The following is a 26,512-nucleotide window of genomic DNA, read 5'->3' as shown; positions in this document are numbered from 1 at the left end:
TTTACTAGGGGCCAGACAGGAACTCTACAGAGACCCAGAGCCAGGTTGGGGTGGCCCCTCAGCCTTGAACCCCAGCTCCATTGGGAAGAGCGTTGGGACCACACAGATGGGAAATGCGACAGCTCAGGGCGGGAGGGGTCAGTTCACTCCCCTTTGCCCACCCGCAGCCTGAAAGTCAGGGAGCCCGGGCAGGGGGCGGTTCAGGGCAGGCCACTTGGCTTGAGCCTGACACCCTCCCCAGGCCTCAGTGTCCCCATCTGTGGAGAGAGGCCTCTGGGCTCACCGTGACCTGGTTCCCCTCTGCACTGACCCCTGGCCATCGGAGCCCTGAAGTACGTTGTCCTGCAGGGGTGGCGGGTGGCCCATGCAGCTCTGTCTTCCTTTCGGAACCTCAGGCCCAGGGCTTAGCACTTTGCATGCTTGTGGTCTAATACTCACACCTGTGCAAGGTAAATCATCCCCATTTTATGGAGGAAGAACCTGAGGCCCAAAAGGGCTAAATGACTTGTTAGGGCCAGAATTTGAAACTGGGTGTCTGATTCCCAGATGTGTGCTCTTTCCTCGGTACCACGGTGCCCAGCCCGCCCCTCACCTGGCCTCTGAACCCCCCTCAGCCCTTCAACCAAGTGACCCTGACAAAGGAATCCCAGGTGAGTAAAGCTCTGTGGCCCACACCTCTGGGGCCCTGCCACCTTGAGGGGACGCCTCCTCAGGCTTCCACCTTGCCTTTCCCTGACGCACCGGGAGCCGCTGAGGGCTGGGGTGGCTACCTTCTCCTTGAAAGTCATCCGGTGCGGTTGGGACCCATGGAGTCTGGCCAAGGCTGACCTCAGTGGCCGTCCGACACAGTGGGATTTGATTCTCTGTAAAAAAAAAAGAAAAAGCCCACCCACCCCTGTGCCCGCCGCTCCCCCAGTCCAGCCCCGCTCCACGGTAGGCGCATGCCCTGCGTGTCTTGTTTTCCAGAGGACTCCTCTGCTCTGAGGCCACGTGGGCCTGGTTCTAATCCTGGCTCCGCCACATCCCAGCTGAGTGGCCTTGGGGAAATGACTTTCCCTCTCTGAGCCTCAGTTGCCTCACCTGTAAAACAGGGATAAGGTCACCGTGAGGATTCGGTGAGACAAGGCAGGTGAAGGACGTAGGAAACCATGAATCCCCCTCCTGCTCTCATCCCGAGTCAGGAGTTGAATGTCAGCTCCGTGGAGAGGCTGATCTCTGCGAGGTTAGAGATGAAGGAGAGATCAGCGATCTGAGGGCTAAAAACAGAAATAGACGAGGCCACGTGTACCCTGATAGCAGAAGTAGACCCAGGTAGATCAAGGAAACAACACAACTTGCCCCTGTGGATACAGAGACAAAGATCCTTAACAAAACCGCCAAGCCAGTCCAGTGGTATTTAGAAAGGGCAGTGCATCTAGACGCGTGTGCAGAATAGGTTCACCGTTTGAGGGCCAAATATTATAGCTGACCACAGAAAATGGGAGCGGCTGTTGGCTCCGATCACCAAAGTGTGTTAACAGTGTCTGAGTGAGCACACACTCGGTGTCTCTCGTCCCATCCCTGGGGCCATGGCAGCTGTTACCCAACTTCCCACCTCCTGCCCGCCTCCCCTCCAGGCCCCGCTCCTGTGGGCTCCCCCAGAGGGGTCCGTGTGGGATGGCAAGGGGGCCCCATTGAGCACGGACCCTGAGCCTGGCTCCCGGGTGTGGAGCACCCGTGAGTCACACAGGACGCTCCAGGGGCTTGTCACCCCTGTGTGACAGGTTAGAACGTGAGGGCTCAGAGAGGGCGCGTGACCACTGTGTTGGTGCTGGCACTGGCCTGAGCCTGGGTCCCCAGCACCTGGTGTCACTGAGACCTCACAGGACAGGGTGTGCCTGCAGGGCGAGATGCCAGCCACCTCTCCAGGAGACTTTCCTCCTCACCGTTTGTGAGGCACTTAGATTCCACTGTCCCCTCGAGCCTAGGGGGTCTACCAAGAGCTCTCTGCTCTTCAGAAACCCCTCTTCATCCTAAAGACGCCAAAGACCACCACCCCCTCCTGCAGAGACAGAGGCCCTGCGGACCCGCATCCCTGCAAGGAGTGTGGACCTGAAGCTGGGGCCAGATTTGCCCTGGATGACAGACCCCTGAGGCAGGGGCGAGGAGTGAGGAAGACACCCGCAGCCCTTCTGCCAGCATCTCGTGGACGCACTGCCCAGGGGCACGTGCAGAGTGTGTTTTGAAGACTCTGGAACCAGCCAATGTTCAAGATTGGAAGTTGAGGGTTTTAATTGAGGTGGCCCACGTGTCTGGCATCCCCGAGCTCATTCAGGGCAAAGACAAGGTGCAGCTCTCCTGCACCCCACACGTACCCCCAGCATCCTGCTCATTTGTGATATGCGAGGGCCCCCGTGTCGCTCTTCCCTCTGCCCAGAGCACTCTCCTCTCCTTCCTGGCCCAGTCCTGTCCCCTCCCCACCTCCCCTCCCCCAGGACCCCTGCCCTGACGCCCCACAGCTGGGCACAGCTCCCCTCAGGCTTGACTGGGTCCGTCTGTCACTGCTGACTTCCTCGGGGGCCCGGTCCTGGTCAGCGGGGAGCCGGAGGGTCTTGGCCCCCAGGGGAGCTCTCCATCAGCACCACAGTGAGGGCTTCCCAGACTGATCACGACCCTGGCTCTGGGCAGCGCGGCTGGTGCAGTGCCTGCGGGGATGGAGGGAGCCCCAGAAGGGACCTCAGGGAGAAGGGACCAACCAGCCGGGAAAGGTCTAGAAGCTCTCTGAACACCTGATACTGTGGCCTGACAGAGGGCAAAGAAATCAGCGCCCCCCCCCCCCGCCATGTTCACAGCAACTCTCCTGCCTGGAAGCTTGTATCCCACAGGGGGAAAAAGCACACAGGAGAGGTGCGGTTTGTACATCATCTGTATTGTCACATGAAATGCACATCCAGAACGGCTGACTTGGAAACGACCTATTAGGTCACACGGAGTCCGGCCCCTGGGGGCCAAAGCGGCACCAATGCCCGTGGCTGTGGGCTTTCCGCAGGCAGTGGCATGGACACCTGGTCTCCCCAGACTCTGGGGCCCAGCGCTGGGAGAGGCCAGCTCATGCCTCAGGCTCTTCTGCTCCTGGGCAGCCATTCCCAGAACACACTTGAGGAAACCCAGTTCCTTGATGGGGGGTGTTAATAGCTGTTCCATGAGAAAAGGGTTCCGTGGTCAAGTAAGTGCAGGAAACGTGGGTTAAACAAGGTTCGCCAGGAAGCTTTTTCTACAGGACTTGTCAGAGCCTTTACTACAATAACGGCCCTCATGAACACCCAACAGAGTATGCAGCATTTCCCAAATTTATTTGACCACAAAACCATTTTTCTTCCCAAAGCATCCTGCAGGCTGGTGTCTGGAGGGGCGCCCTTTGGAAGGTGCTGCCCTTGGGCTATCAACGACCATTAATGGCAAGGGCATCTGTGTTGGGTGCTGGGTTGCAGGTATTTCGCTGGGCGTCGTGCTGTGGGGAGGCGAGCAGAGCCAAGAACTCAACAGTCATGACGATGGAAGGACAAGACACGACTCGGCACCCCTCCTGCCATCTTGGTGCTCGCCTGTTATCTCCAGGGCAGAAGCCGAGTGGGGCAGTCCCCAGGACTGGGCCCGGCCTGCCAAGAGAGGAGTTCAGAGTCCAGTGAAAGGAGCAGGGGGCACCCAGCACTATGGGATGTTCCAGTCACTGGTGGGCCCTCCAGAGGTCACCAGCCTCCAACCAAGATGGGGAAGATGCGTTGGGGGCGCCTGGCTCCCTCTCCCCTGCCAGCCCCGTGTTGTCCTGCTGCCTCTCTTGGGCCACCCCAGCCCCAGAGCCGTGGACAGGCGGCTCACCAGGCAGAGATGAGCATCTGGCAGGTGTTGGAGGACAACCAGACCAGCTCGACCAACCGGAACTGGAAGTAGCCAATGGCGAAGCCCGAGAGGACGTCGGTGATGTGGTGGCGGCCGATCATCACCCGCGACAGGCCCACGCAGAGAGCCCAGAGCACCAGCAGGACGCGCAGGGGCACCGCCAGCACCAGGTGGCTGAGAAAGAACTTGGACACCATGGCCGCGCGGCTGGCGTGCCCGGCGGGGAAGGCGTAGATGTCCATGGTGAGGTAGTCCAGGAGGCCGGGGCTCGTCTCGAACGGGCCTCGCCGCTTGATCAGCTTCTGCACGCCGGCCACCGTCATGATGTCCAGCAGCAAGGCTGAGGTGGGAGAGAGGGGCCCCGAGGGACCGTCAGTGCCGCCTCCACCTCCCCTCTCCCGCTCCCTTGCATTCTTCACGAGCAGGTTCCCACCTCGGAGCCTTCGCCTGGGCTGTTCCCTCTACCTGGAATGCCCTTCCCTGGGATACTCAGATGGCTCACACCCTCACTTTTTTCAGCCCAGGAGCCTTCCCTGACCACCTGTTTACTAAAGGCCCCTCACTCTCTATCCCCTCCTGCTTTATTTTCCTTCACAGCATTTCTCGCCCCCCCATCACATACTTTTTTGTGCATTTCTCCTCCCCCCAGTACACCGTGAGCTCTGCGGGGGCCAGGACCCGATTTGCTCACGGCTGGGAGGGGCTCGATCTAGGCGCTGAATGAGAGAGTGGTGATCAGGGGTCTCACGGGCCCCTGCAGGCACCTCAGAGGATCTCATCCTGACAAATGGGGCCCTGGGCCGCTGGTTCTTCTCAAAGGGCTCCATGGAAGCCCCCGCCAGTCCTGAGGGCAGGATGTTACTGTCCCACCTTTTTAAAGTTGAGGTGAAATTCACATAACATGCCATTAACCACTTGGAAGTGTACAGTTCAGTGGCATTCAGTATGTTCATGATGTTGTGCAACCACCACCTCTATCGAATTCCCAAACACCTCATCACCCACATGGAAACCCAGTACCACCAAGCCCCAGCCCCTGGCAACCACCACTCTGCTTTCTGTCTCTGTGGATTCGCCTATTCTAGACCCTTCACACAGAGGGAAGCATACATATGTGAACTTTCGTGTCTGGCTTCTTTCTTGAACTGTAACATTTTTGAGGCTGATTTATGTTGTAGCAGGTGTCAGAACTTTGTTCCTTTTTAATGGCTGACTACTACTCCACTGTCTGGACCTGCCACAGTCTGTTTATCCGCTCATCTGTTCACAGACATCTGGCTGCCTGCACCTTCTGGCTACTGTGAACAAGGCTGTAATCAACATTTGTGTACAAGTGTTTACTGAGTTCCCATTTTCAGTTCTTTGGGGTCATCCCTATGCCCGGTAACTAGGTCTAACTTTTTGAGGACTTGCTAAACGGACTTCCATGGCAGCCGAACCATATTGTCCTCATTTTACAGAGGCCTAGACGAAGCCCTGGAGGTTGAAGTATCCCTGCCTGCCCCTCCTCCTTTCTGGGTGTTTCCCCTTCCCCTCCCTCCAACTTCTCCACCATCCTTCAGGCCTCAGCCTAAAGGTCACCTTCCCTGACCTCCAGACAGGGCAGGCCCTCAATAGTGCATCCCCCACACCCCGCGTTTCTCCCCATGGCCCTTCCCTGGCGGCAACTAAGGAACCCACTGGGCGGTGCGAGGTTCGGTGTCAACTCCTCACTTCCTCCCTCACTCCATCACTTCACCCAGGCAGGGCCAAGCCAAGTCTGTTTTGTTCCTAGGCTGATGCTGAGGGCCAGACACAAACGGCAGCCTCCAAATGTTAGTTGAGTCACTGGCCTGGGCCGCAGAGCCAGAGGGGTGGGCTCTTTTCTTATTTGCAGAGCGTCGGGGAGACCTGGATCTCTGTCCATCCTGCCTCCACCGTCACCCTGCTGTGTGGCCTTGGAAGAGCTGCTCTGCCTCTCTGTGCTTTTAGACAAAGGTCCCACACCAAGGCCCTAGTTTCACCCAGCTGGTCACAGTGGCACCCAGATGGCCAATATGGAGGTTCCAGGCAAAACTCCTTACACTTAGAAAGATCCTTGGAGGCCCCGTGAGGTCACAGTACCTGGAAGTCCTTCTTCAGGTGACAGTGAGGAGAAAGCCAGCATTGTGGTGTGGTGGCAAAGCTCACAAGTGCCACAGAGACCCGGGTTTGAGTCCTGGCCCTGAGCCTCCTGACCATGACGTTGGACAAGGCACCTAACTTCCCTCACCTGTAAGACGAGATCACAAACACCTGCCTCCTGGAGGGAGCCTGGCACGGCGCCTGCAGGGTGACTGACCGTCCTGGGTTCGTCTGGGACAGGGCAGTTTCCCAGGACACAAGACGTTCAGGGCTAGAACAGGGGAGTCCCAGCAAACCGGCGGAGCTGGTCCCCCCACGTGCCAGGCACACGGGAAGGGCTGGAGAAGGGTGGAAGACAACCACTGAATGCCAGCTCAGTGCAGCCTGGCGCTGGGAGCTGTCCTAGAAGCTCTGCAGGAGATACCAGCATGGCTGGGCTGCAGCCGCCCTTACTCAGAATCGAAAAAAAACCCCAAAAACCTTTCAGAAAAAAAATGACACAATAGATGTTCACTGTAGAAAATTTACAAAATGGAAAACAAAAGTAAGATTTTAAATCACCTGTAAGCCACGGTTCCAGAGCCTTCTAGCCATCTACAGAGCGGAGACTTACTAAAAGCTGTACCGCGCCCCACACACGCTCTTCCATAACCTGCTTTTGAAAGTTGCCGCGTCACACGCCCCTGGACTCCCGCAGCTGCAGCGACTGAGGTCCCGAGTATTCACCATTTACCGTGTTTATCTGCTGGTCCCAGCACTGGCGTGTCAGACTGCTCCCAAGTAACACTGTGCTCCCTGGTCAGCGCAGAATTTCTCTTTTCCTGCCCTCTGCAGGGTTGCTGCTTGCAATCTGGGCTCTCAGTCTGGGATGTGACCCCTTGGCCTCCCTGGGGCTGCCCTGCTCATTAGCCACAGGGCTGGCTGACGTCTGCCCCTCCTGGGACTCACCAGCCAGCAAGGGAGAGGGGCCGAAGCAGGAAGTGGTGGATGGAGAGGCTGCCAGGCCGAGAGGGGAGGAGCCCGAGGGAGGGAGGGAACCTCTTCCACGCCCTGCATGCATTTCCATGGCAACTTGTTCCCTGGAGCCCAGCCCTCCCAGCCAGCATGCTGCTGACCCAGGCTGAGGCCACAGGAGGACACAGTCCCAGCAGGAGAGAGGGACCAGCGGGGCAGGTGGGAGCTGGAGGGAGCAGGCTGCATCTGACCCCGGGGACCCTGAGCCTGACGGAGCAGCGGAGGCAGGCGGCCAGGATGGGAGGAGTCAGCCTGGCCCTCCCTCCCCTGGTGACAGGCTTTCTCCACTTGGGGAGGAGGCAGTTCACAGGTGGCAGGTTGAACTCGCAGGTTCCAGAGTCACAGGCGGGGTTCATGTCCCGTCTCCTCCACTCATTAAGAACAAGTCCCTTCACCTGTCGGAGCCTCAGTCTACCCACCTGTGACAGGGGTTATCACCGGTGAGAGAGCTCCTGAGTGCCTGGGAAGTATTTAGAACAGGCTGGTATGCGGCGGTCCACGGTCCACTGCCGATACTCCTCCTCAGTCCCAGCCTGGCCTGACCCTGGAGGCTGGGTAGCGCCAAGCAGTGCAAACTGGTGAAAGGACTTCCTTCTCAGAGGTCCCACCGGGGTCAAGATGATCTGGCCCAGGTTCTGAGACCCCCACCACCTGAAGGAAAGTCAGAGCATCCTGGGCCGGGGCCAGTGGAGGGGAGTTGCTAATGTGGACCAGGATCAGGCCCCAAGTTAGATCAAAACATGACACTAGTCACTGGAAGATGTGGGTCATCGGTCTAATCGGTGACGAAGTTTCTCAGCTGAAAACCAGGACTCAACGAGTTGGCAAATTCTCACTGGTTTAAACCTGCCTCCCCAGACAAGCTACACTGCACCAGAGATGCCCAGAGGAAGCCGCTGGGTTTGAGGAGGTAGGGAGGGGCGGCAGCGGGGGAGGGGCGGCAGCGGGGGAGGGGCGGCAGCGGGACCTCCGTGGGCTGCCCAGTGGGGGGACGCGGGCTCAGGGCCTCACTCTGATGCCGTGGCAGAAGGCAAGGAGGGCTTGTGCCTCAACCTCCCCAGACGTCCTGGCTCTCCTCGTGAGCCGTCAGGACCCACAGGCCAAGAACTGAGCTAGACTCGCACCTTTCAAATGTTTTTAGCACCAGGACGTTTCCCCCCAATGTGAGTATCCACAAAGACTCAGGACAGGAGGCGGAGGAAAGGGCTAGCCCGGTGGCTGCAGCTGGGGGAATGGAGGGGCCCTCTCTGCCCCCAGAGAGGCTTCTGCGGCTGGCTATGCACCACGATTTGAAAACCCCATATGGGGGCCTTTGGAAATCTGCTATTTCTGGCCAACTCTGTCTCTTGAGGCTGTAATGAGGTGGTGACTGCCTCTCTGCCCTGGGCCTCTCGGGATCATCTAGCTGGCCCGCCCCAGCCCACGCCTGTGGTTCATTCATTCACTTGACCTCCAGTTCTCGGGCCTCGCCAGTTCCTGAGTGTGTCAGGTGAGGGCCAGGCCTGGGGCTGGTGAACCAGGCTGGCAGGTGCCAGACGGCCGAGGTGGTACATGGGCAGCTAGCAATAGTTACACAGGGAGCTCCTTTCCAGGTAGAGGCGGCCCGCGGTGTCTCCCGCAGCGGACTGGTCTTGAGGGTTGGAAGTAGAAGAGGCGGGGGGGGGGGGGGGGGGGCGGGGACACGGGCTCAAGGGCTCAAATCACAGGGCGGCTCTCCCGCAGAGCGGATGGCTCCAGGCCTCCTCCCACCACCGACACCCCCTCCTGCTGCTCCCCAACCCAGGCTGCCTGCCCCTCCTCCAGCACCGAGGCCAGCTCTCGTGTGACTGATTCTGACACTGTCAGCGCATAATCTGGGGCCCAGAAATAGAAGCAAACGGCTCCATCACTCAAGGCTCCGTGAACTCCACTCACATGGCCTGTGAGTTCCCTGACCTACATCCCCTCCTGCACCGGGAGGGAGGCCAGGGCCCCTTGGGGAAGGGTGTGCTGGGCAGGGAGCACAGGAGGGGGGCCGAAGCCACGCTGCCCCCACTTGCTGTGTGACCGGGGCAGGTCACCTAACCTTTCTGGGCCTCGGCTCACCAAAGTCAACAAGGGCTCCAGGCTCAGCCTCCTGGCCTCAAGGTCGGCTGCTTGTGAATTTCCCGACCTTGGCACATCCCTCCCTCTGGGCTTCTGCCCTCAATGATTAAAGGGGAGTCATCCCAGAGGCTCCTCTGAGGGCCTCATGGAGGAAACGCCCCAGGAAGGGCGCCTGGGCTGCAGGGCTTGGCCCCACCGCCTCCCAACAGTCTCCAGCCCCTACCCCTCTCGGGACGGGGGGGGGGGGGTGAGAGGCCTGAGCTCTCCTGTGGGAAGCGCAGTTGGTGCCTCAGAGGTGACAAGAACATGCCTTGGTGCCATCTTCTCCCTTAACCTGGGGCAGGGGTGGAGGAGGGGTGGGATGACCCTCGTGGCCCCTGGCTTCCCCCTGGGACGTGCTCTGTAGGACCAGCGCAGCTGCAGGGGAGTCAGTCGGGCTGGGGGCGGGGAAGGGGCAGCTGGGGGCCCTGCAAGGAGCAAATTCAGGGCCTCGCAGGGGCTCCTTGTTAGCTGGTGAGGGGGAAGGTTTATGAGCTGGTGTCTCTGGCCGGCTGGGGCCGGGACTTCACACCTCCCATCCCCCATCCCCGCCTCTCTGGGAGACGGGGAACCAGCCCAGTGATGTTGCGGGGCGGTGCGAATCGGTCTAAACTTTTTGAAGGGCATCAGAAGTTCAGGCTCGGAAGTCTTTACAACATTCCTCCCTTGACTCAGCTCTTCCATTGTAGGAGTCTCTCCTTGGGAAATAATTGGGGATGTGCACCATGATTCACGGTCAAGGATGTCCACTGCGGCATCCTTCATAAGGCTGACAACCCCGCACCAGCCCAGTGCCCTTGAGTCAGAGACAGATGGGACAAGCTGCGGCCGCGTCTAGACAATGGAGCACTCCGGGGCCACTGCGAATGATGGAGCAGATGTGTATTTATAGCCACCCAAGGACAGCTATGGGGTTTAAGTGGAAAAGGCCAATTACCAAACCGGATTTACAGTAGGATGCCGCTTTTGTAAAATAAGATGTAAATGTGTTGAGATACAGAGAAAAAAGGTCGGAAGGCAGCCCACTAAATGTTAACAGGGCTTCTAGCTGGGTGGGAGGATGAGGGTGATTTTTGTTGTCTTTCTGTGATTCTGCATTAAAAGTTTTTCCTACCATGAATGTGCACTACCTGTGCACATTTTTTAAGTTATTTTTACAAAAGGACAAATACTGCACATTCCCACTATTATGAGGTCCCTAGAGTAGGCAGATTCACAAAGACAGAAAGGGGACTGGAGGTGGCCAGGGGCTGGGGCTCGGGGCTGGACAGGCAGTGTTTAACAGGTGCAGCGTTTCAGTCGGGGAAGATGAAAGAAATTCTGGAGATGGATGGTGGGGATGGTTGCACAACAATGTGAATGTACTTAATACCACTGAACTGTGCACTTAAAAATGGTTCAATGGCAAACTGTATGTAATGTGTATTTTAGCGTGCACACACACACGGTTATTTTAAAAACCAGTGCAAAGTTGCAGAAGGACGCAGCTCTTGGGGAGGCGTGCGGAGAGCAGGAAGGTTGGAAGGGAAATCCTGAGAGGAGACAGGACTGCTCCAGGCTTTTGGCACTGGGACCTCTGCTCCGTCGCGTGAGGTGTGTGTGTGTGTGAGACACGCCTGGTATCTCCTGACCAGGGCAGCCCTGCCGTTAGCCGGAGCCCCCGCCCCTGCCCTCAGCACCCAGTGTCGGGGGTGGGGGTGGGGTGCTGATGCGAGAATCCTGGTCTGTTCCTAACTCCTCTGACCAGCGAGCTCTATAACTCTGCCGGTCTCCATGTTCTCTCCTGAAGAATCCGGGTGCCAAGCTTGGCTTTGTCTGTCTGCAAGGACTGTCAGCGTGAAAGGAACTCAAGATCATGGGCGTGGAAGCCTGCCGCTGCCATTATTCACTCAGCTGAGCACCGGGCTCTGCTGGGAGGGGCGACGAGGAACAGGACCCCCCGGTGGTGCCCCTCTTCTTTCATCTCTCGTATTAGCTACAAGGGGAGCTGCCGTGACAGTGCACAGGGGGGCCCTGACCCACTCTGGGGGTGGCCGAAGGCTGCCTGGAGGGACCGATGACCGTGTCACTGAGCCCCGCTGAGATGATGAGAAGTGAAGCTGTGGGGGAGACGTGGCGGGGAGGGGGGAACGTTCCACGTCTGCAGAGCTGAGCTGGCATCTCCAGCAGGAGAGCTCCTGCCAGTGGAGGTTTGGGATCAGTCTAAGTATCCATCAGCTGGGGACAGGCTATACAAGTCTTGTGGGCAGGCCGTCGCCTAAGCTGTCCCCGAGATCAGGAGCCGGTGGGCCAGGGCAGGGGGTGCCGCATGGCTGGGGAAGCTGGCTCTGGTTTTTTAACTCCTCCTGCTTGATGCAAAGGGTTGTGGGGGGCCGAGGCGGGAGGGACACGGCCTATCAGGCCCAGCAGGGCCGTAAGAAAGAGGCCAAGCTGTGGAGGCCGTATCAGAGACATACGATATGTCACTATGTGCAGAGAAAAGTCCAGAAGCCCATGACCCAAACTGCAGCAGAGGTTATTCCTGGGGAAGGGGTTTAAGGGAGACACCCACTTTTTTCACCATTTGTCCTTGTTTGAATGTCCCTTACTACAGGGAATATAATGAACAGGTGCTCAACATCACTAATTATGGATGCGCAAATCAAAGCCCCAGTGAGGTACCACTTTTCACACCCATTAGGGTGGCTATTATCAAAAAAAAAAAGGGCTGGCAAAGAACACGTGGAGCAGTTGGAACCCTTGGGCACTGCTGGTGGGAATGTAAAATGGTGCAGCTGCTGCGGAAAACAGTACGGAGGTTCGTCAAACAATTAAGCGTAGAATTATTATTTAATCCAGCTATTCCACGGCTGGGTGTAGACCCGAAAGAAACGAATGCAGGGACTTGTAGAGATACTTGTGCACCCGTGTTCACAGCAGCATTATTCACAACAGCCAACAGGTGGAAACAGCCCAAGTGTCCACTGACAGATAACAGATAAACAAAATGTGTTCTGTCCATATCATGGGACATTATTCAGCCTTAAAAAGGGAGGAAATTCTAACACCCGCTACAACGTGGATGAATCTTGAGGACACGATGCGCAGTGAAGTAAGCCAGACATGAGAAGACAAGTACTGAACGATGCCACTGATATGAGGTCCCTAGACCAGTCAGGTTCATAGAAACAGAGAGTGGGTGCCGGGGGCGGGGGGAGGGAGAGCAGAGAGTTCATGGTTAGTGGGTGCAGAGTTCAGCTGGGAAGATGGAAAGGTTCCAGAGATGGATGGTGGTGGCTGCACAAGAGCGTGAATGTACTTCAGCTACCGAACTGTACACTTAAAAATGGTTAAAATGGCAAGTTCTATGATACGTATATTTTACCACAATAAAAAAATGACATAGAAAAAGAAGAAAGTATAGCTTTCATAACTGGGGAAATTTCAATAAAGGTACTTTAATAGATCATGGGAACAAAACATGGAAGTCACTTTCCACCGAGGGCAGTTCCATGAGGACAGCAGGAAGGGCTTGGGGAACAGGGATGGCCTGGATTCCGTCACCCGGTTCCTTTGGGATCATTAAACCTGCTGTTGCAGGGGAGGGACAAAGGAGGGGACCTGGTCATCTCAGAGGTTCTAGAGCTTGGAGGGGACCTGGAGGGACCCTGGACCTGGGACTTCTTTTGATAATGGTGATGGTGACGATGATGGTAATTATTGCTACACAAGCATTAACTGGCACTAGTGTGTGCCAAGCACTTGATGTGTAATTCTTCAGGGAAGTGTCCCACAACCCACTTGACAGATGAGGAAAATGAGGCTCAGAGAGGCAAAGTCACTTGCCCAAGATCCCACAGCTGGGGTGGGATTTGAACCCAGGTCTGGCTGACTCTGGAGCCAAGCTTTTGCCAGCTGCTAAGACCCCTTCTGACTTCGAGGTTTCCAGAGTCTGGACAGCATGCCCTTGGGGAGGGAACGCAGGGAGCAGTGCGGAGAACTTCCTCCTGGCCCAGCTGGGACTCTTCCCAGGTCTGGCAGCTGGAGCTCCACTTCCCAAGGCCCCTGAGTTTTCCCCTTTGGGGCTCTGGGGAGCCCAGGCCTCAATGGTACAGGTGGAGGCCTCTGCTCCCAGCCCAGAGATGGCCCTGAGGGATCTGCTGGGTGCCCTGGTGCTCAGAGTGGGCAGGCAGGACTGGGTAGGGCTCCCTCACCCATCCGGGCCCTGCAGTCCCCACAGTGGTGGTGTTGGCCACCCACTGGGCACGCCTGAGCGCCACCCACTGTACCAAGCGCTTTGAATCCCCACCGCAGCCCTGAAGCCCCATGAACAGATCAAGAAACTGAGGCTCAGAGATGGGAACTGACTTGACCAAGTTCACAGAGCAAGTAAAGGTCGGAGCAAGGACCAGGACAAAGCCCATTTCAACCTCAGAGCCTGTGCCCTAGGGTTGAAAAGCCCCCAGATCCCCAAAGACTACAGAGCAGACAGAACCAGGCAGTTTCTGTTCAGAGACGGTCTGTGCTCCCTGGGCGGAGAGCGGCGTGGGCTGCGCCTCTGGGTGGCTGGGGCCAGAGCTGTGAACGGACCCGCCTTGGCGACTCGCTGCAGTTTTCCCTCAAGTCAAGGGGCTGGGTCTGCCCCCCTACAAAGTGCCCGGGACCACAGACCACTCCACCTGCTCTGAGCAGCTGCTGTGTGGGGTGGGCGAGTGCCTTGACCCCTCGGAGTCTCAGTTAACTCGTCTATAAAGTGAGCGTGTTCGCATTTCCCTTAGACAGTCATTAAGAATTTTAAAATCATGAAATATAGGACGTTCGTGGCATCTATTTGGTGCATAGTGAAGCTCAATCAATGATATTTTTAGAAACTCAGAAATGACTGTCATTGAAGAAGAGGCATTTTCTTGAATGACAGTCACTTTTTGCTTCCTATGAAGCAAACGCCTTGGTGCCCACCTGGTTGCTGGAATGAGCCAGAAATCTCATGTTAACAAGGCAGACTTGTTCCCAGGTCTAATCCTGTTCCCATCACTGACTGGCCGCATGGCCATGGGCAAACTGTCTCCCTGAGCCTCAGTTTCCTCCTCTTTAAATTGGGAAGAATAAGAGCTTCTCCCTGTGGGGTTGTGGTGAAGATCAGAGCTATGATCTGGTTTATGCAAAACCAGGCACAGAGTAAGCACCGAGCACATCACGAACACAGATTCACCAGGTCCATTATCACACAGGGAAGGAACGTGCAAACGGGGCCTGCGGAGCGGGGTGAGAGGCAGGCTCAGGGACACTTCCCCAACTCTGTCCTTGGACACCAGGCAACCTGACCTCCAGCACAGTTTTCCTGAGCCGCTGCTCTGTGTGAGGCCACAGCCAGCACCAGGGACGTTGTGGATAATGAGACCGGGCTTCTGCCACCAGAAGCCCTGGCCCGGCACCTGGGCCACCTTGCTCTGTCCCTCCCTCCCTCTCTCCCAAGCCCCTGGCTCGGGGCCTGGAAAGCATGCAGACCTGGACGTCAGGCGGACCTGGTGCAAATCTCCAGCTCTGAAGCCTTGGCCAGGTTGCTTTATTTACAGGAGCCTCAGTTTCCTAATCTGTAAAGTGGGAGTGGTAAGAGCACCAATCCCATGGGACTGTTTATTTGGGGCAATAAGTAATGTAAATAATTTAGTAATAAGAATGAGAAATCATTGATGGTACCAGCCGCAGCCATTTCCTGCACGAGGCATCCGTTCCCCCTACGCCACATCCCCTCAACAGAGTGTCCAGCCCCAGACTCTCTGAGACCTGAGTGGGGAGATACACATTGTTGCTACTTCCTCCAGGAGGGCAGTTCTCCGGGGTCCAATCCACATTGCTTTGGAACTGGGACCCTTGTCAGTGTTTGCTTAGCCTGAGGCACCTTCCCCCACCCCATCCGGCACCTGAGCCCAAAATGGTGCCTGCGCCGGGAGGGTCAGGAGCTCAACATGGCCCGGGACGGAGGGTAGAGCAGAGGTTCCCCGAGCACCTTGGGGATCTGGAGGTGCCTGAAGGGTGGGTAGATGGGAGCTGGGCATCACCTCTTGGGTAGAAGGGAGGGCTGGCCTTCTACATGGGTCCCACATGGCACCTGACACAAGGCAGCGCTAAATGAAAGACGCTGGTGGCAAAGACTTTGCAAAAACAAACCAAAGACCAGCTCACTAGGCCCTCTCTTCCCGCGACTCACCTAGGGAAGCACCAGGTAAGGACTCCCAGAGGTCACGAGTGGGTGGAAGCCCCAGACTGGACCCCTGTAACCCCCAGGCCCTGTGGGAGGATCCTGGGCGGCTTGCAGAGTCCCTGAGCCAAGTAGGGGTAGAGGGGGCATGGGAGCAGCTCCCAATTGCTGTCTACAAGCAGCCTAGGACCTCAAAGACCCCAACTCATGGGGTGGGGGTTAAGGGTTAGGTACCCCACTCCAGAGCACCCGCTAGACTCCTGTCCACTTCCCTCGGGGCCAGGGCCTCCAGCACCCCCGCTCTGAGCTGCCTCTGGGGCAGCGGTGCACTTGCCGAGAGCAGGCCCTTCCTCAGAGGTTCCCGCTGGGCCCCGGTGTTCTTAAGGCCCCCACTTTGCAGGGGACCCCGGTCTGCACATCCCAGCTCTCTCTTTCCCGAGCCGGAGCCTGGCCAGTTTCTGGGGCACCCTTCCTGCCTAACCTCATTAGATTGTTCCAGTCGGTTTCTGAGGGCCCCGCTGGTCCTGGCTGGGGCGGGGCGGGGCAGGTGGCGGGCAGTGGACACACTCACCCAGAAGCAGGTTCATGAGCACCTCCTGGCCGGCCAGCGTGCTGCTCTTCACCAGGCAGAGGATGGTACCCCCGATCCAGGGGATGCCGTGGCCCGTGATGCCAATGAGCTTGACCATGGAGCGGGCGCTGGCCCAGGACGCGGCCCGGCCGGCACACACCCCCAGGCGCTTGGACATGCAGATGTCAATGGCCAGCAGGGAGTTGAAGGCAATGCCCTTGAAGGAGGGGTTCAGCTGCATGCAGTCCTCCTCGGGCAGCTGCTGTGACTGGCGCCGCTCGCGGGCCCCGTCCCCAGGGGGTGGGGGCTGCGCCGAGGGGCCTGAGGCCTTCCTGCCGGAGCTGCGGGGCTCCGGGGTCCCCTTGGGGGGCTGGTTCAGGGACAGGAACTCGGCCCGGTTGAGGACGTTGTTGCGATCCCGGGCCCGGGCCCTGCTCTGGGAGGCAGGCATGGCGATGCTCACACGGCGAGGGCCGGTGCCAGCCTGGCTGTGAGGGCCTTCTCCCCAAAGACGCGAGCCCGGGAGGGAGCCGCCACTACGCCCTGCCTCCCTGCCTGCTCTGCGGCAGCTGTTAAATATAGAGTGCAGGACTGCACATGCTGTTTACCTCCGGCTGCCACCAGGCTCGGGGGGGATGTCAGTGCCAGCTGGGCAGCCAATCGAGCCCCCCAGTGCGGGCCAGCACCAATGGAGCCACCCGGGAGGCGGACGAGTCCACAGCTGCGGCCTGGCAGCCTCAGGCCTGGGCTATTTAAATCTTCCAATGGCTCACTCCCCGGGCTTGGGGGACTCTGGGAAATGTAGTCCTCCTGCTGCTCCGGCCTCGGCTGTGCCTGGGGCCAGGGGCCCAGATGCCAGCCCCCAGGTGCTATCCCCTGCTTTGACCAAGCCCTCTGAGCAAGCCAGACCCCTGGGGGCCAGGCCTGCCTGCCCCACTGGCCTGGGCAGCTCGGACTCGGTCCCACAAACGAAACAGTGGAGTCCAGGCCAAAGGCCTCTCCGGGCACCAGATGGAGTGAATGACGTCACTGAAAGCATCATCTTGGGTCCACTGTGGCCAGGCCCAGCCCCTCCCCTCTGTGACAGCATCTCAGTAAGCTGGTGGGCTGGGGCTTTTTAAATTTGCAATCAGTCTTGAATTTGGCTTCGGTGCCTGCACAGTTCAATCAAATGGAAGACTTGATTTCCATTAGAGGGAGGGGTAATTAATTGGTGGTAATGGATCTGCCCCTTGGAGGCTGCCTCCACTGCCCAGAGTTTTGAGAAGGACTGGAGCACTACAGCAGCTTCAGGAAACCCAGAAACAGTTACTGAGCTCCTGGCCCCGTGCTCTGTGCCTGGAGTACTGCAGCGAATGGGACAGACAGGGTCCCCGTCCCTGGGAAGCTCCTTGTTCAGCAGAGATTAAAAGAATGACACGTGAGAATGTTTGCAAGTGTGCAGGTGTGTTGCAGGATCACAGAACAGGGCCCAGGCCTGGCCTGGGAGTCGTGGAGGGCTTTCCCCCGGAAGGTAGAGCAGGTGAGAGGCCCCAGGCAGGGGAGAGCCTACACAACGTGTGGCACGGGGGCAAGAGAGGCTGCAACCCCAGAGAGGGGCGGCCAAGAGGGCCCAGCTGAGGATTTGGGGTTGGAGTCAGGCCTCCCTGCACCCACCTGGATGACTGCAGGAAGCCAGTCTCCACAGGGCTGACTGGGCCTGGTCTCCAAGGGAAGCCACTGGTTTAGGGCAACACACAGAGTCAGGGGTGAATGCCCCGGTCCTGTGACTCACAGCAGCCAAGGCCTGTCTGCCCAGCCGGGGTGAAGGCAGGAGTCCTTCCAAGCATGGAGCTCACCCCTGAAGCCCCAGACCCACCCCACAGCCTCCCACGAAGGACAGGAAGCTGCCTGGGATGGGGGTGAATGCTCTCTGGTCACAGGGGACCAACCCAGGGGGTCCAGAGTCAGACAGATGGGGGATGACCTGGGGCTCTGCCATCAACTAGCTGTGGGCCCTTGAGCAAGTCACTTGGCCTCTCTGAGCCTCATCTTTTCCACTTGTAACCTGGGAATACTAGTGTCCACCTCCCAAGAGCTGTTGTGAGGTCAATGAGATGATGCTTGTAAGATGCTGAGCAGGGTCGCAGCCACATAATGAGCCTTCAAGCCTATGGGTCAGGAATGGATCCTGTTTAACAAGCGTAGCCAAATCCTTTCTCCCTCTGATTGCCCCGTTCACAAGGCCCCACCCCCAAGGTCCGGCCCCCACCCCATACCTGGCTGGTGTGAAGCCAGACACAGGAGCTCTGTCTGGGGTTCCTTGTGGAGTCCCTGGCACTCTTCTTCCAGAGTGTTCCACTCAGACCATGCAGCCACAGAGAAGGACGTCCCAGATGGTGCCACATTCCACCCTCCTGGGTGTAGCCATGAGGACTTGTGCTGCCTCATCCTGGGCCCTGGACAGACATACATGAATATACACACAGAACGCATGGGTGGCGGGCAGTTTACTGAGCTCTCCACGTGTTTTAGTTTATTGACACCATATAACCCACCTTCCTTGGAAGTCATGATGTCATCCCCATTTCACAGATGAGCAAGCTGAGGCTTGGAGGAGGTGAAACCTGAAAGAAGTGAGGCCCAATTCCCAAGAAGTCCCTGGGGTGGGACACAAGGACCTCCAGACTCAGATGTCTCAGATCACGGGGACCTGGACGTGCCTGCTCAGGTCTCCACCAGGGCACTTACCCAGCCCTTGCTCTTGCTGGGTGTGGCCCATGACCCGGGCTGACCTCAGGAGGGGCAGAGGAGCCCAGCCCAGATAGGGGCTATTAATACCCAGAGCTTGTGTCAGCATCTTCGTCCGGCAAGAGCTGCCGGCAGGTTCTGAGGGCTACAGTGGGCTCCATGTTGGGGAGGGCCATGGAATCCGATTGGGCTTTGGCCCAGGAGCGGTGAAGGGTGGGCTCTGGACTGGGACGATCCCAGGTTCAAACCCTGGTTCAGCTACCTCTACCTTAGTGATCACAGGCAAGCCCTGCCAGCACTCCAGGCCTCTGTTTCCCTCTCAGGGGGCTGGTGAGAGTATGGGGTGAAAGGATCCCCATCTGCAAGGCGGGGTTACCCTGTTTACATCCTCAGGCAGCTGAGAAGCAGGTGCCATCCCTTTATGAGCACCCACCACAGGGCACACAGTCCCACTTCTCAAGAGTCTTAGAATTCACTTATTCATTGAATCCATGCTTTCATTGATCTCTTCTTATAGTCTAGCTGGGGAGGTAGCATTCACATCCAAGAAATAACTAGCCAGTTTATAAAAACAATATACTTTTATCACTAGCCTTATTTTTTTCTTGCTGTTAAAATATTATAGTAAGTACAATAAATACAGATGATACAGGTGTAATCCTACTGTCTGGAGACCACCACTGTTAACACGAGGGTGGTCAGGTTATAAAGGAATTCTCACCTGTCTCATTTCCAATTACTGAAATATTTCACAACAACTAAGTATTACTTTAATAATCAGAAAGAATATATATTAAAGAAACCCTATCTATGTATATTATGTATGTAAACAAATATGCACTTTAAAATATCATTGCATTATACACCCTTTAAAAAAAATAACCTACCCTTTTCACTTAACAATATAAACTGGGCATTGTCTCCATGACAACCCATCATTTTTCAATGACTGCTTGGCATTTTGTCATGTGGCTGGGCCATAATTTATGTAAGCAATTCCCTATTATTAGACATGTAGATTGTTTCCATTTTGTGACTATTCAAAACTATTCTGGCACAGCTACATCCTTATACAGACACCCCTGTGCCCTGAAGCAGAATATAAATATGTGGTTAAAGTGGCAAGTATCAAATCTAACACTGTGCTCTGACACATCCCCATGAGATCCCATGGGTCGTCCTGAAACACTTACTGCAGTGCCAGGACAGGGGCGAGGTCACTTCTAGCCCACAGGGCAAGTCTAACCACACTTTTCCCAGGTTAGAGTCAAGGAAGAGAAGGCCAGAGTGGTGGCGTCACCTGTGAGGCCCCAGAGCTGGTCAGGCAAGGCCAGAGTGAGGATGTGGGCTGGCTGGTCCCTGTAACTCTGAGCCCACGGGATGTCTTCCTGGCCATGCGTCCCACGGCTTCTCCGTTCCCTGCCTGCTTGGCCTCCTCTGTCACTCACTCATTCACTCACTCACTCCCGGAACACTTTTGGAGGCCTCCTGTGTGCCAGACCCCTTGCCAGGACCAATGGGAAGTGCAAAGATGGCTCTGAGGTGGCCCCGTGTCGGCAGACCACCTGGCTCCCCCGAACCACGGCCCCACCTGGCCCTTGATGCATATAACTCCCCTATTCTAGCAGCGCCCACGGCTGAGAGAGGGGTGTGGTAAGGATGAAGTGACTCCACCCTTGCCCCAACCACCTGGGTCCACCGCCTCTCTCCTGAGAGCAGGAGAGGTTTTCCGGCAGCTTTCCGGAACCTCGAGCCACTTGTACATTGCAGACACTTGTTATTTGTTGTCTTTAAATGTTTAAGATAGATATTCTGCTACTCAGCATACTTATCATGAACTTGTACTTAACACTGCTCTGGGTCAGTCTTGGGGCTAAGTGTGTGCCCCTTAACTGTCACAGCAACTTCATAGACAGGCGTTTTGTCCCCACCTCACAAGTGAGGACACCAAAGGTCAGAGGTGAAGGGACTCTCTCTGGGCCATGGAGCGAGCCAGGGGGTTCCCTGGGATTCAAACATCACCCCAATACCAGTTACCCTCTCGTGCTGTCCCCTTGTTCCTTGGCCAGCATCCTTGCTCACAGGCTATTTACTTAATTACTCGGTTTGATCACGGCCTGTGTCCTCCTGGCAGAGTGTCAGGGACTGTTGTCTCTCGGTGCACTTGTGGGACTAGAAGCCAGGCAGTGTGTGACACATAGTAGGCACTCACTAAATATTTATTGACTGAATGGCTGTCTGATTCCAAAGCCTGGGCTCTTATCTACTACTAACACTGCTGTCAAGACGGACGGCCAAGAGCAGACCATTTATTTCAGGTAATGACCCCAGAAGGGAAAGCGACGGGAAGGGAGAGGGTGAGAAGCTCCATTCTGCGGAGACGCACAGCTGGAGGGGAGAGGAGGGAGGGGCAGCGGCGGGGTCTCCTGCCAGGACGGGGAGGCAGCCCTGCAAAAAGCGTTTTTCATCACCCGCTCCCCACACCAGGTGCTCCTGCCCCGGATCGCTTTCTCAGTTCGCATTTCTAAGGCTGCTCCTAGGTTATTTCGGTCTGGAAACCTGATCCTTCTCTGGGTTTATTTTAGCACCTTGGAGAACTCCCAGTGCCGCACCCGATCCCGGGCCGCACCCAGCCTGCTGACGCCGCCTCCGTCCCCGGCCTCCCGGCCTCCCGGCACGGCGTCCGCATCCTCCCGCAGCTGCCGCACGCGGATCCTCCTGCCCGAAGATGCTGGAGGGCGGGAGGGGAGGGGAGGGGAGTGGAGGGCGGAGGGGCGGCGCCAGGTGAGCGGGGACCACAGCCGGGCTCCCCGCAGCCGCTGGCTGAGCCGGGGCGCCGCTGAGCCCGGGGTCCGTCCAGGGAGAAGGCGCTTCTTGCTCAGAACTGTGGCTCCGAAGGGGAAGGCGGGCCAGAGGCGGGGAGAGCGCGGCGGGCTTGAGAAAGGGGTCCCAGGTAGGGACCGCCCTAGTGAACCAGGCTGGGAGAAGCAACCCCTCGTCTGTCCTTACCTCGATTTGCATATTAATGATCCCTCCAGCCCCCAAATAACACCCAACACACCCGCATGCACAGACATGCACACTCACACACACAGCACACCCACTCACATCCACAAACGTGCTCACCTACCCTCACTATCACACATACATCCACGCACCCTCACGGGCACACACTTTTCACCCACAGAGCTTCACAGATGCATGTGAATGTGCACCCTCCTGCACACTCACACACAACCACACACTCGCACAACCAGAACACAAACACATCCTTCTGTGCTCACACTCTCACATACAGCCTCACACAAGGCATCCACTGTCATACACAACATACACACACGCCTCATCCACACCCACACCACTTACTTACACACCTCATACACCCCCCACTATGCCCTCACAGAACACAGACTCACACGCCCCCACAGTTATACACGACTGTCACATGTACCTCACACACACACACACACACACACACACCCCACACACCCCTGGAACACGCATCCTTCCCCCTCCTCTTCCCAAGCTCAATACTGGACATACATACACATCAGAACAACTTACTCATGTACGTCCTGATTTACAGCAATCGATAATTACTCATAACTATTTTGAGTTTGAATTTGTACCCATTTATTATTGATGTTAATTAATACCTCCATTCACCATTGTCGGAGTTATTCCTTGGCATCTCTCTGGCCTGTGGGGATGCTAGTGCCGTGGGCACCATGACTTGCCGTCTGTCTAGGTCCTGGCTGTGTTCCCTGTGTCTTCTGAGTACCCAGCCCAGGCGTCCAGTCAATACTGGGGAAGGAATACATGCAAGTGAGTGTGGGGAGGCCAGCTGATCAGTCCCAACCTAACACGCCCTGGAAGAAATGTACTTCTGAACCTCTGGCTGGAAAGACCTGTGGCCATCCCAGACACCTGGTTTTATGCAGGGCCCTGAGCCATCCCCCTTGCCACACCACTGCCCCTCCGTGGAGAGGGAGCCTATCACAGATCTGGGGCTAGGAGACCTGCGTTCCAGTGCCAGAGCCCTCCCTGGATGACCTGTGTTCCCCATCTGCAAGGGAGGCTGTGGGACCAGCCCTCTCTGCGGTCCGGCCTGTGCTAGGTCGGCCCAGGGCGCCCGCTCACTGCAGAGGGGAAGTGCGTCAGTGATGCCAGGTGGTCGGGCCACAGCCCCCTCGTCGCTCAATCCTCCCCTTCCGGCCACCCTCCGGGCCCTCCAACCCTGCCTGCCCATCTCCCAAGTGGACATTTAAAACCTCACCATGGCTTCCAGTCTAGTCCTAAACAGTTAAGGAGAGAATCTCGTCTCCCAGGGCAACAGAATTCCAGCACTTATCATTTCCATCTGCAGAGCAAGGGCTCTTCCCTACCTGTGAAATGCCTGTCCGGTCTCATGATGACTGCACCCTAGGAGGCCGAGAGCTCCTGGAGGATGGCTATGGCCCTGAGATGTTGGCCCATGAAGGAGAAGGAGACTTGAGACTGTCTCTGTTGGCCATAAAAATGAGGTCCCCACACCTGCAGGGATTGCTGGTGAGAGCTCCCACTACATTGAATCCCCTGGCATCTGGGTCTCGGAGCCAGGCAGCTGGGTTCAATCCACACCTCCCTCTTCACCAGGCCTCAATGTCCTCATCTGTGGAATGGGAGGGTAACAGGACTGGCTCACAGGATCCCTGTGGAGTGCCATGAAGGTGATGCGTGCCAAAGCCCTGCCTACAGCGATGCTCAGCGAGGAGATACTGCATTGGCTCTTTCTGCAGACCTGGACCCAGCTGGGTGGGATCATGTTCTTTCTGCCTTTGGTTTGCTGTGTGACTCTGTGTTTTCACAGCCTCTCTGGGCCAACATGCTAGGAACTGAAGGACCTTGTCCTCCCACTTGACAGCACTTTGAGCTCCCAAGTTGCCACACTGGGGAATTCGCCATCTCCAAGGAGGGGCTGGGGTCCCTCATCCTGACCTCTCTCTTTCCCATTTGCTGGTGACATCACAGCAGGGGACCCTGGGGAGACTGAGGTCTGAGGGAGGGGGAGGGGTCTGGGGGGGGCTGTATGAGTGCCCATGTGGTGTTGGGCACGTCGCCAACAGATGTCCACTCCTCTGTTCTGCAGACGCCAGCGCTTCACTCTCGTGTGGTTGCATGATGGGCCTTCACATATGCTGAGACAGCCGTGGGGCTGTGCCCAACACCCACGGGCCTCCAGGAAATGCTGAGCAGGAAGAAGGGCTGCGTGGGGAGGCGGGGAGGCAGGAAGGCCAGAGCGGCCGAGAGCTGGGGAAGCAGCCAGAACCTTGGAGGGCCCGCGTGGAGCCGGGACAGGGGATGCAGGCATGAGCCAAGCCCTTTCAGACCCTCTGTCTGTTGGGGCTGGCTCTGGGGTAGCCGGTCTTCAGGTCAGAGCCTGATAAACAGGTGCTCGGTTGCTACCTGGGCCCTCCCCCTTCAGAACTGGCCCTCCAACTGGCCCGAGACAAAGTATTGCTTTAGGATGTGGAAGAGGAGGCAGCTCTGGGGCTGAAGGACAGGGGTCTTCTATTTTGCAAGAGCCCTCACCTGGTGGGCACCCAAACAGTCTTTGGGTGGGACTTGCCAGACACAGGGCTTTCTAGTGTCACTTCCATCCAGGCTTGGAGGGGCTGGCCCCAGCTAGCAAGGGCAGTGTGCCTGGAGGAGGAAATAAGTGGGTTTGGACTTGTCCAGATCTAAGTGGGGATCCAGACCCTGGAAAGCCACTGTCCCCTGATCCGAGGGTCTCTCTGCTGGTACAGCTCATCTCCCGGGGTCAAGGAGAAGGAAGGAGACAATGTTGGCTTAGCAGCACTGACACATAGTGGGTGCTTTATCATCATTATCGCAAACCCAGGCCAGCCAAGCCCAGAGCTGCAGGGTGTAATATCACTTCCAAGAAGCACTGAGGGGACTTGACTCCAGGGACTCATCTCTGGGGGCTTGGCCACTTAGCACGCAGGTTAAGGCTCTGGCCTCTGTTCTTTTCACGTCAGAAGATGTGCAGTTCAGCATATGTTCATGGGGCATTCATATCCTTGTCACCAGGACAGTGTCCCTGCCCTCAGGGGGCACCCTGGCTCATGGGCTCTGCTCTGTTCCAGGCAGTGGGGATGAAGGTGTTGGCAGATGAGATGGACCCCCCCCCAAAAGTTAATATCTTACCTATATATACACTGAATAGCATAGTAATTATCTGACAGCCGACATGCATCCCAGAGGAGCAGAATGTTTTGTGGAGGCCATGAGTGCATGGCAGGTAGAGGACACTGTGGGTTAAGAGCCCAGGGAAAGCTTCTTCCCAGAAATGGAAATTTACGGGGTCCTTAGGAGGCCTGTGCTGTCTGGGGTTCTATCTTCTGGCAGTAATCAGGTCATGAGGGCCACCCCACCTTGGTCTCAGTCAGAGGGTCTAGGAATAAACTACCTACTAGCTGACCTGGAAAGGGCTGACCCCTCTTCAGGCTGAGAGCCCATGGCAGGAAGCAGGGCCAGGGCAGGGGAGCAGCTGGGCAAGAGGCAGTGGCCACCTTAACAGGCCACTTCTTGCCTGTGGATGAGCTGGTGCTGGTATGAGATGGATTGTTTGGCTGGCTGATCATCCCTCAAAGAAAAGACCTCAAAGTGGCCGGGACCCTCTGCTCCTCCAATAGCTGTCCTCACTGGCACTCCAGATGCTCTGGCTTGGGAGCGACTGGAACCACCTGCCCAACACCTATCTGAGGGTACCTGCACAAAAGTCATGGCAGAAGAACATGGCTCTAATGTGGCTACCAGGTTTCCTGATGTCACAAACCACTTGGCCTTTCTGGCAGATAGTTGCAAGGTTGGGGTGGGGCTACTGGTTTGAGGATGCTTGGAGAGGTTAACAGTGATCCCCATCCCTGCTCAGGGTCAAATCGCTTTTGAACCTCTCACACAGACCTTCAGGGTCCAGGTCTCAGCTGGGACACCTGCCTGGGTGGGGCCTTGGGCATGTCTTGGAATCTCCCAGCTTTGGATTCCTGCCCTGTGAAATACACAAGACAGGCCTCCTGCCCAGGGGTGGCTGATGGTGAATGAAATGAACAAGCTCCTACAGTGCTTACCAGGGTTAGGGCCCAACAGGTCTGGTCAGGTGTCAGGGTGCCAAGAGACCTAGTACAGAGCGAGCAACAGGGTCCCTTTCCTCAAACTTCTCCCCACACCCCCAACCTTCCCAGCCTGGAGCCTCCTAGAGCTCTGCACTGTTTGACCCAGCCAGGCCCCACCGCGGCCAGGAACGCCAGGGCAACGCAACCTTTCCCCACCTGCCCTGAACCCCGGAAAGCCTGCCGAGTTCAAAGGGCACGAGGAGAAGCCCACCTGGACCCGAGACAGAAGCCGAACTACACTACCCAGAATTCCCGAGGCTCTCCAAAAAGGAAATGTCGTTTCTGCAAGGAGAGGCTCAGCTCCCCCAGCAGCTGCAGAGAGAGCGAGAGAGAGCGAGCGAAAGAGGGGAGAGGGAGAGAGGATTACCAGGGGGAGGCGGGCTGTGTGCGGGGAGCGAGGGTGGAGAGCAGGGCGGGCGGCGAGGAGGAGGCGGCGCCCGCCCGCCGCCGCCGCCGCCGCCTGCGGACCTGCATCCCAGCGGGGCCGGCGAGCGGGCGGCGGTTCTAGCGTGCGCTGCGCTCCGGCCGGCGGCTGCGGGCGGACGCGGGGCCAGGCCGGCGCAGGGGCTGAGTTTCTGCAAAGTTTGACCTGGTTGCCTTTCCGATGCTGCAGCAGAGCGAGGCAGCGCGGGGCGCGCCAGGCGGCTGCGGCGCGGCGGCGGGGCTGAACGGCGACAGCACGCTCACAATGATCATAAAATAAAGCAGGCGCGCGGGGTGGGGGCGAGAGAGCCCCGAGCCTCACTCCTCCGC

At 57.3% G+C, this 26,512-nt stretch overlaps 1 protein-coding gene across 1 annotated transcript; it reads right to left on the bottom strand.

Moving 5' to 3' along the window:
- Nucleotides 1-2,893: 2,893 nt before the first annotated feature.
- Nucleotides 2,894-26,196, bottom strand: PLPP7 (phospholipid phosphatase 7 (inactive)). The gene is made up of 6 exons (XM_064490625.1): nt 22,259-26,196; nt 18,410-18,478; nt 18,131-18,310; nt 15,873-18,022; nt 3,859-4,219; nt 2,894-3,638 (listed from the first exon to the last, which is right to left on the bottom strand). The coding sequence occupies exons 4-6, from the start codon at nt 16,321-16,323 to the stop codon at nt 3,422-3,424; spliced, it is 1,029 nt and encodes a 342-aa protein (XP_064346695.1). The 5' UTR covers nt 16,324-18,022; nt 18,131-18,310; nt 18,410-18,478; nt 22,259-26,196; the 3' UTR covers nt 2,894-3,421.
- Between the last annotated feature and the right edge of the window lie 316 nt (nt 26,197-26,512).

The sequence above is a fragment of the Camelus dromedarius genome, chromosome 10 (genome assembly GCF_036321535.1).
Source record: "Camelus dromedarius isolate mCamDro1 chromosome 10, mCamDro1.pat, whole genome shotgun sequence".
NCBI classification, from domain to species: Eukaryota; Metazoa; Chordata; class Mammalia; order Artiodactyla; family Camelidae; genus Camelus; species Camelus dromedarius.
Note: the sequence above shows the minus strand (reverse complement) of the source record. Positions and strands in the feature narration are given on the sequence as shown.

What these genes read in the sequence shown, in the direction of transcription:
- PLPP7 (XM_064490625.1), bottom strand. Translation starts at nt 16,323, where the DNA reads ATGCCTGCCTCCCAGAGCAGGGCCCGGGCCCGGGATCGCAACAACGTC. An exon ending in GCTCATGAACCTGCTTCTGG is followed by an intron (nt 4,220 to 15,872) that starts GTGAGTGTGTCC and finishes CTCCCACCTCAG; the next exon opens with CCTTGCTGCTGGACATCATG. An exon ending in CAGATGCTCATCTCTGCCTG is followed by an intron (nt 3,639 to 3,858) that starts GTGAGCCGCCTG and finishes CTCTCTTGGCAG; the next exon opens with GCCGGGCCCAGTCCTGGGGA.